Source organism: Monopterus albus, unplaced genomic scaffold (genome assembly GCF_001952655.1).
Source record: "Monopterus albus unplaced genomic scaffold, M_albus_1.0 scaffold14.1, whole genome shotgun sequence".
NCBI lineage: Eukaryota > Metazoa > Chordata > Actinopteri > Synbranchiformes > Synbranchidae > Monopterus > Monopterus albus.
This window is the reverse complement of record NW_018127894.1, coordinates 1193165-1203153: the sequence shown is the minus strand read 5'-3', so window position 1 is coordinate 1203153 and position 9989 is coordinate 1193165. Positions and strand designations below refer to the sequence as shown.

At 42.1% G+C, this 9989-nt stretch overlaps 1 protein-coding gene across 22 annotated transcripts in view; it reads left to right on the top strand.

The window, feature by feature from the left end:
- Positions 1–9974, top strand: part of ptprfb (protein tyrosine phosphatase receptor type Fb) — a 156988-nt gene extending 147014 nt beyond the window's left edge. For all 22 annotated transcript variants that reach the window (XM_020591231.1, XM_020591233.1, XM_020591237.1 and 19 more), the window contains 6 exons: positions 537–715; positions 4369–4495; positions 5876–6001; positions 7065–7219; positions 7955–8090; positions 8677–9974. In XM_020591231.1, coding sequence (XP_020446887.1) covers positions 537–715; positions 4369–4495; positions 5876–6001; positions 7065–7219; positions 7955–8090; positions 8677–8745 — 792 coding nt within the window. In that variant the 3' untranslated portion in view covers positions 8746–9974. The remainder of the gene's footprint in view (positions 1–536; positions 716–4368; positions 4496–5875; positions 6002–7064; positions 7220–7954; positions 8091–8676) is intronic.
- The last annotated feature ends 15 nt before the right edge of the window (positions 9975–9989 follow it).

Genomic DNA, 9989 nt, shown 5'->3' with positions numbered 1-9989 from the left:
CCCAGCGCGGCTCTGCCATTAGCCCTCTTATGACCATGATCCCTCCTGTTTGAAGTCATAATAGCATCTACACCCCTGCCAATGACAGAGAGTGAAAAAGTGAGAGAATGTGGTGATTGCAGTGTATGTGGTGGACACAGCCTCCATGCCCACATGCCCTGACCACAACACATGTGCACACATTCTTCCGGAGTACAGTGACTGTCCATACACACTCCTGTGACATCTATCTGTGCTCAGTCCACTGCCAGCACTGAGCTTGTCATGCTTACAGTCCTCCAAGCAAGGGAGTCAAGTCCACTGCATGTAGTTATACCTACAAGTAACTATCTAGGTGGCTCCAGTACCTGCCACCTTCTCTAGTTGACACCACTGTTTCTTCTATTGTATTTCTTATTTATCCTGACAGAAAAACTTAAGTCTGGGTTAAGATTGGTTAGAGGAGGATTTCAGATTTCTTTCTGGTCACAAGTCACATATGTTTTCTCCCCATCTCTCTCTTCCTGTCTGGTTTCTTCCAACCTTTTAATAAACAGAGACTGGCCAACTCCAAAGCACACACATCACGATTCATCAGCGCCAACTTACCCTGCAACAAGTTCAAGAACCGCCTGGTCAACATCATGCCTTTTGAGTCCACCCGTGTCTGCCTGCAGCCCATCCGTGGCGTCGAGGGCTCTGACTACATCAACGCCAGCTGCATTGATGGCTACAGGTCAGCAGACTTCACCTTCAAGATTTGAGCTGAATACAGTGGCTTTGGGGTAGAAGTGCTGAATTTCAGCTTTTAAGGACAAGGCTGGCATCATTCTACATTTTTATTGTCAACAAATCCCCCAAAAAACAAGAAGTCAACAATGCATGCGCTTTCCAGCCTCACTACACCTGCCACACTACCTTTGGATTTCAGTCCCAAACCCATTTCTTCCTAATGAAGATGTTAGTTGCAAAAAGCGGCTCCCAAATATATAGTTTAATGTTTTTTAATGGGTTCACCAATGTGTTTACACAGCTGGGCACTATAGCTTTTATCAGACATTACACAAACAGGAGTAAATGATGCAATTGCTGGGGACTATTTTCAAGTGCAGATAGTGAGTGTTTACTGCAGCAGGACATGGTGCCTATGTGGGATCGGCATAAAATAAACTTCAGTGTGTGTTTGTTCATGATAATGAAAGAACATGTCACCCAGTGCAACAACATGGCTCACTGATGTGTTTTTAATAGTTTCTGGACATCAGAGGAGTTTTATAGCACTGAGGAAGAAGATACGTCAGGCTTTGTCTACAGAGGCAGTGCTTGTTAGTGGGATCAATTTATTGTTGGTTTTGGTCTTTTCCTAAGAAAATACAGAATAACAAAAGCTTCATCCTTTAAGGATGTTTGAGGTTGTTCACATCCATTTTGCAGCAACAGTCAAGGAATTGTAGCCCTTTTTTATACACAGATTTATACAGTTTCCCAGTTTTATAATAACATTCATACAGTGAAATAGTAAATCATTGCAAAAAACCTGCCAAAATAAGCAAAGATTGAAGATGACTGCTGTACAGACCTGGCAGAGTCATGGACTTCAGACAGACGTAAATTACTCTGTCTCCTAAAATAGGGAGCTTATAGAGAAAAGGGAGCTATAATCCTACAAGGTCCCTCTGATGCCAATATACACATCCTTAAGTTAAATCTGAGATGTAGCATAACCTCATAGTCATCATTTTATTTCAAATCTACTGTCCTGGCGTACAGAGCCAACATGCTAGACATCGTATCAGTGTCCTGAAAACACTGTGTGTGACAGATCTGCTGTTGTTTTCTGACATCAGAGATTGTTACAGGTGAGAAAAATATAGTACTGTAGGTATTCACATTGGACTAGATAAAAATGTATGGGAGGGAACTTACGATGAGACCACAGTGGGCAGTATCCAGTTGCAAGAATTACTCCCAGCTCTGTCTGTGGCTCTCATCAGCTGAGCTACTACCACTTTTATACTGAAGCTACTACTTGTCCTTGTGTGCTCTGTGAGTTCAAATTGCTTCCTAGTGGGAGGAAGATGAAAAGGCAGCTCTGTGTTTTATATCTATATAAGTCTGGGCAGAGACAGACAGGCCTGATTGACTTCAGCCAGTAAGTGTACGGCGAGGGGAAGGATTTAGCAAGCGTGAAATGCCATTCAGTCCATATGGGTTTCTGCTTCATACCGGCCATGACAGAGACAACGCCTCTGCTTCCACCTTCCCAGCTTCCCCCCTTTCTCCAGTCATGTTGTTAATGAGAAGGCGCTCTGCAGAGGCCAACCCTTCATTGTTGCTATGTAAATAGTGTAATTGCAGCAGTAGAGATTGTAATGAAGTGTTTTCCGACCCCTCCCTCTCTTTATCCTTTTTCGTCTCTATGTTCTCTGCTTAGCCCGTTTTCCCTTTTCTTTCCTTTTTTATCTTTAGTCCTTTCTGTCTCTGTCTCTCTATTTCCTCCCTTAATCTGTCTCCTTCCCACCTCTTTCCTAACTCTTTCTCCTCCCACCTTCTTCTCTTACTCACCATCTTAATTTTTCATCCAAACATCGTGGCACAGACAGACATATCCGGGTGGGGACCTGTTGTGTGCACTGGCAGCGCTGTGTAATTAAGCCACTTTTAAAGCCCAGGCATAAATTAAAACTAAATAGGGGCCTCCAGTGCCCTTCACCCCAACGCCTTCAAGAAAAGCCAATAATATGCTAAGCTAATGAGAGGCGAACCATTGATTCCAGCTATACTATCAAGGGCTTGAGCCTTGGATATGCTTCGATGCAGGCTGGAGTTTTAGCATTGTAATGAGGTTGAAATGAAACACTATGTCCTCAAGCACTGCAGTCATGTGGGATGCTGCAGAGAGTGCTTTGTGCCGTTTGGCAGCGCACTCATCGGGACACTGTGCAGAGAACTCAGTATTGTGTGATACGTTTAGAATTGTTTTTGTTTTGGCTAGGGGCCGTTTTATGGGAGGTTAGAGGGGTCTACCCTATGAATTTGAAATTTAGCATTCATCCCCTGTCTAGCTTCGCATCCTTTCCAAGCTTTCCTCCTCTATTACATTTCCCACATTCTCATCTCTTTCCTTTTCTTTGCTTCTCTGTTTTTCTTAGTCCTCTCCTCTCCTTTCCTCTCCTCCTCAGCAGTCAGTCCTTCATTGCACTGTGATGACCAGCTGGAGAGACCAGTGCTCACTCTTTTCATCTCGCATTTTTCTCTCTCCAGCTTCTCTCTCTGTACTTTGTACATCTCCACTCTTTGCATTTCTCTTTCCCCCGTTTCCATTTTAATTTGATTCCTCACTCTCTTGCCTTCCTTGTATCCCATCTCCTCTTCTCTCCACCAGTTTGTTGTTTCTTTATTTGTGTGTGCAAGGCCCAGAGTATATTCTAATCTCCCAGTTCCACATTAGTGCATTGCCTGAAGCACCTTCATTAGCTGTTCAACTGTGGCTGGCAGTGTGTGACTGTGAGTGTGTGTGTGTGTGTCTGTGAGTGTGTAGAGTTAAGTGTCTGAATATACATACTAAACTACTGCACACATAAATGTGTACACTTGGATGCATGCTTACATGTTGTGCAGATGTGAGTGTGTATGTGCACGATCATTCAAGGTTGTGTGGTGGATTATTCATCTCCTTCTCTCTCTCTCTCTCTCTCTCTCTTTTGATCAATGCGCTGCTGCCACCTGCTGTTTGACAAAATAACTACTCAGCCGGACCAAAGTCACGTAGGACACAAGCACAGCTCTAGTACCTCAGTGGATGAGCTCATCTCTAGTTTTGTGAGCATATCAAGTGCTCTCTCTCATTCTGTATTACAGAGAGGAATGAGGAAGAAAGAGAGAATCTATATTGGCTTAAATAGCTCACTGATGGTACTAGTTTCCTAGGATCATTTGCTAAGTTCATTAAATTTGTAAGAATTTGTCTTGTTTGCATGACTGCAAAGACATTTACACAGACAGTACAAGGACAGCTGGACCTTGCATTCTCTTCAGATTGCATCTAAATGCATTTAAACAAGGCACCTTTATGGGGTCTCTTTCCTACAAGTCATGCTACTGTAGGTGTCTCTTATGTAAACATCCATCACATGGTATGTGTTGCTTTCATAGAACACCACAGAAAGCACCTCCATTGCCTTTGAAATATCTTTGAATACATTTGTGTCTGAATGTAATTGATTTTTGTTGTAGGTCTAAATTTTCAGTTGTAGGCTGGATTAACTGCATCTGGTTATTGCTTTGCAGTGTGCTTTATAATACCAGTTGTAAAAGCACCATAAAGTGTATAATTATGTTGTATAATGTTTAATCTCTGCCTCCCCTGTCTGTGCTTTACATCTTCAGACAGCAGACGGCCTACCTGGCCACACAGGGCCCACTGGCCGAGACCACAGAAGACTTCTGGCGGATGTTATGGGAGCACAATTCCACCATCGTCGTCATGCTCACAAAACTACGAGAGATGGGACGGGTAATACACAGACACATTCTGTACTTATAATGATTGCATGCAGCACCTGTCAGGTCACTGGACCATTTCAGTCGGTGATAACAATCTTTATGCACTGAGCTGGATCAGCTGAGCTACTGTGTTATTTCATTCCAACCCAACTTCCTTATCACTGTGGAAGAACTGCATCTATGATAAAATATGCTCCTGTGCCAGATTTGTCAGTAATTGATTGCATTCAGAGCAGACTGGTAATTCACACTGCATGACCCCATTACACTTTATTAAAAGAGGATTCTCGTTTTGGAACAACAGGGCTTAGAGTTGAGTTTCAACTCACCTATAAACTTTATTGAGTTTAGGGTGGGGGGGGGTTACTGAGCATCATAACAAAATCAGGGAGTGAATCTTGAATATGGGAATTTAACATTCTGTGGAATACATTTATATTTATTTTTGCTGAGGGTTAGATGATAAAATCAATATCTCTCTCACATCTGTTGGTTAAGTAAAAGGCTGCAGCAGGAGGTGGTTAGCTTAGCTTAGCACAAAGACTTGAACCATGAAGTGAATCACCACGTTTCCTTCTCTTGTATCTTTTTGTTGCATCTTAGTCCCACCCATGTAAAATGCAATGAAAAGATGATCTATGAAATAACAGCTAGTCTGGTTCTGTCAGAAGCCACTTCCTAGATTCTAGCCACGGACCTCTGTTACATATCATCCACTCTCGCTCACTCTCCTGCTGTTTCCTGCCTGCCTCTTCACTGGCAACTGTCAAAAGGTGCTAATAGGCAGGTTGTTTTCACCTTATCACAGTCAGACTAGCAGTTTCCTTGTTTCTAGTCCAAGCTACAGTAACATAACCAGCTGTTGACTCCAGCTTCATGTTTAAACGACAGACAGGAGAGAGGTATAAATTATCTCATCTTACTCTCAGCAATTAAGTGTATCTCCCAAAACCTCAAACTATTCCCATATGGAAAAGCATCAGCACACTCCATTTTAAATTGAGATGCTTTTTGTGGTAATGCAGGTGATTCTGACAGCACTCAACTGTATTTTACTGCTTTTATCACCCTCTTATCCATAATCATAGTTTATGAAAAAAGCCGTCATTGCTGTAGTTAAGAACACAAACAAATTATGTAAATATTTTGTCACCTAAGATGAATCAGACGGTATTTCAAAACTACAGATTAGTCTATCTAGATGTTCTTTTATAAGCAGAGACCTTCTCGTGATTCAAAATGACTAATAAAATACAGTAGCCTGTACTAATAATATCCTGCACTTGTAAGCCAGGCAGTCATTATGTAGAAGTCTTTTTTCCTGAATGTGTTTGGAAAAGGATTCTTCAAATATAAGTGTGAAAATGTTTGCCTCCCTTTTCTTTTGTAGGAGAAGTGCCATCAGTACTGGCCAGCAGAGCGTTCAGCCAGGTACCAGTACTTTGTGGTGGATCCAATGGCTGAGTACAACATGCCCCAATACATCCTCCGAGAGTTCAAAGTCACAGATGCCAGGGTATGTTGAGTTTACTCTGTCTGTGTGAGTCTCTGTGAGTTTGCCCTTGTGTGTGTGTGTGTGTGTATTTGTGCACTGACATGTCTGTGTGTCGTGGCGGGAGGGGATGCGGATTGATTGGCATTTTACACAAATACACCCAAATCTATCTTAATTTTAGGTTTTCATACAAATGCTGACAGTCGCGCTAAGTGTTACGAATTATACCGGCTGTGATTTCAAGGTCGAGATGATCAGAATGCATCCTGTGTTATTTCTCTAGACAGGTTGACATCAAGTGGATGTGCCATCGAACGGATTTAGTAACAGTGTGCTTGCTCTTTGGATTGTGCATGTGGGTGTGTGTATTTGTGTGCTTGAGGATCTAACTATGTGCACATGTGTTAAGAGATCACGGTGAAAATATATGAAAAGCATAGCCTTCAATCCCTTAGGGTCAGTACTGGAACTCCCTGTGATGCAGTAGCTTCAGTGAGCTATAAATACAATTTACTGTCATCAGAAATCTCATAGCACAGCAGCTACCTAATCTCACATTCACTCCTTAATGCACACACGCACACACACACGCACACTGTATGTACGCACCGAAAGCGAGAGAGATTTGAAAATAGGCTCCTGATTTTTACCGAAAAAAATTATTACATACTGACACGACAGTGCTGTCAAACGTGTTGCTGTTCAGTGTTTGTCAGTCTTGATCTTTGGTGGTTTGCTCTCCTACCAGACTGTCAGCTTCAGTCATATCACATCCCAGGTGTAAACTGGATGATTAGATGGCTGCAGTGAAAAACAGCAGGGTTATTATACTTGTTGATCTCAACCTGAGAGACTCTGCTGTAGCATGTTTGGTTTTTGGTTGAGTGCGCAGCAGAGTGAAGCTCTGCAGAGAGAGGGTGTGAGCAGATGCAGCAACGTGGAACAGGGTGTTACTGTTATTTTTCAAGTGAACCCAGCTAAATTATACAGACAATTTTTCATAATTATTCATCTACCTTATGTTAATTTTTCACAGCATTGTCTCTATTAAATGTATTTCAACTCCTTATTTGCTGCTTCTCAGGATGGTCAGTCCAGAACAATCCGCCAATTCCAGTTCACTGATTGGCCTGAGCAAGGAGTGCCAAAAACTGGAGAAGGCTTCATTGATTTCATTGGACAAGTGCACAAAACCAAGGAACAGTTTGGACAGGACGGACCAATCACTGTACACTGCAGGTAAGGAGGAGAGATGACACAGATTAATGACAAGGTTAAGACAGATATGTGCACTCAACTCAACTCAACTTTATTTATATAGCGCTGTACCACACCTACAGCTGACCAAAGTGCTTAACATATCATACAAGTCAAAAATCATGACAGCATAACTAAAAATGAAAACAATAAAACATACACTATAGCACTACAGACAGAGTCTCAATCCTGGCCAAACGCCAATGAGTACAAATAGGTTTTCAAATAAGACTTAAAAATGGACAACGAGGGGGCTTGCCTAATATAAAGAGGCAAAGCATTCCACAAATTTGGACCCACCACAGCGAAAGCTCTATCCCCCCTAGTTTTCAGCCTGGCCCTCTGTGCCTCCAGAAGAAGCTGATCAGCTGATCTAAGGCACCGCGACGGATTATACGGACGTAAAAGTTCCACAAGATAAAATGGTGCAAGCCCTTTCAAGGACTTATAAACAAATAAAAGAATCTTAAAATGAACCCTAAAACGCACAGGAAGCCAGTGAAGAGGTGCCAGGACTGGGGTTATGTGGTCCACTAAGCATGGTTGCTGCTTCATACATGCTCATAAATGATGGCATTTCACCATTTAAAGCTGTTTCTAAGAATTACTCTCAGTTGCTAGTTTTTGCATGTCACATTTTTAATAAAACCTCATTAAAGTTCTGAAAAGTTTAGAACCCTTAGATGTAATGAATATTCCTGTCTGTGTGCCCCTCAGTGCTGGGGTGGGCAGGACCGGCGTCTTCATCACCCTCAGCATCGTGCTGGAGAGGATGAGGTACGAGGGCGTGGTTGACCTCTTCCAGACAGTGAAGACACTTCGCACCCAGCGGCCTGCAATGGTGCAGACTGAGGTAAAAACAGACTAATTGACAAGAATATTCTTCTTATTCTTGGGCTTAAAATCCAACAGTAACAGGGTGGTATTGCAAAATCAATGTAATATTTAAAGCTTTGTGGAGTGCTCTACTAAAACAAGGACTCAGAGACAAATCCTTCCTTATTAGAGGTTTTAGAGGTCATGGTGCGAATTCAAATGAGTTCACATTTTAAGATATAAAAGAATAGAAACCTATAAACACTCATTTTATTTGTCAACGTTGTTACTCATTTGAACGGATCATTTTGTCACAAATACGTCACCTAAATTTGGCATTTTGATAATGGACTTCTATTACGTGCAGTAAATTAGGTATTTACATGTAGTGAGTTTACCCGTGATTATTTGGCATTAAGCAGTGAAATGTCATAAAAGTTAGATCACAGAGACAAAAGTTCAGGACATAACCAGGATTTTTGTTGAAAACCTCCATGTCACCTGAACACCCTGAAACACAGAATGAAGATGTATCATGAGATGGCCATCCAAAATGTAGCTATAACCATAATGTTCCTGGCCATGCCTGTAGACTAGCTCACTGTCTTCCCATGTCTTCCCAGGACCAGTACCAGCTGTGCTACAGGGCAGCATTGGAGTACCTGGGGAGTTTTGACCACTATGCAACGTAACCACTCCCACCGAGCAGCCTCCCTGGTCAAACCTCTCAGGAGTGTGCCAAGTGTCCCATCTCAGCCACCATCCACTCACTTGACCCCCTTCAAATCCAACCCCTCACAGCTACCAGAGGGGAGGAAAAAGGGATGTGCTCACAGATCTGGCAACGGGTTCAACCAATCACAGAGATCCATGCCGACTTAATTAACCATGAGATTTTGCTTTAAAAACAACAATAGAGACAATATGACAACTATGACAAATATGACAGCTCTTGTACAGATGCGACAGTGCAGACTGGCAGCTCGCCTGTCTGCTCTGTTGAAGCCAAACCTTCCTGATTGTCAAAGGCTACTGGTAGCACAAAGAGAGCATTCTCTCTGTTGTTAAAGTTTTATTGTCAGTCTAATGTTGCATTATGTTAAATGTCATTGTTTAGTATACTTTTTAATGCTGTTAATAATCATTTTAACATCAGACTTTTCTTTTGTCTTAAACTGCCCAGCCACGGGTGTGCATTACTTTCGTATTCGGTACTTTCTTATTTTTATTTTAGGGTTCTTTAGCACAAGGGACATGTATTTTTAACATGTTCCTAGTTACTACGTCAGGAGGACCACTGTTCTCTGAGCTGCTGTCAAATTTGTGGTGTCACATGACATCATTGTTTTATTCATATTGTGTGTCATAAACATTGTTTTTGGTCTTACTCAGTTCAAGCCTTTTCACTTGCCGTTTACGATACAAATCTACAAATTGATTTTGGAGCACACACATGATAACAGTGTCCTTCTGTAAACATGGTAGCTAGCTAAACAACAAGTGAATTAGCTAACAAGAGACTAAATCAGAGGTGTACAGAAATGGAAAGCACATGATTTCTGTTTTTGTTTTGTTGCATTTGTTTTGTTTGTTTTTCATCAGAAGCCTATGGCATTGAGGCCTTCATACTCCACAGCGGAGAACACACCTGGCGAAAACAGACTTTTATACCCAAGGGGTTGTTGACAAGAAATTAAACTGCCTGATCTCAGAATATGGATGCTCTTCAAGTCCCTCCCATCTCTTCGCTGCCCAATAGCCTGGTCAGATTGCTGGAACTGGACCACACGCGCCAAAAGGAGCCGAAGTAGCTCGTATGGGCTGAGAGCAGCGCTGGCACCTGTACAGAATCAACCATTCCTACCAGAGGGGAAGAGACTCAGCCCTTTGGACTGAACCCTGATATTATTTTATACAGAAATAGAACTATAAATAT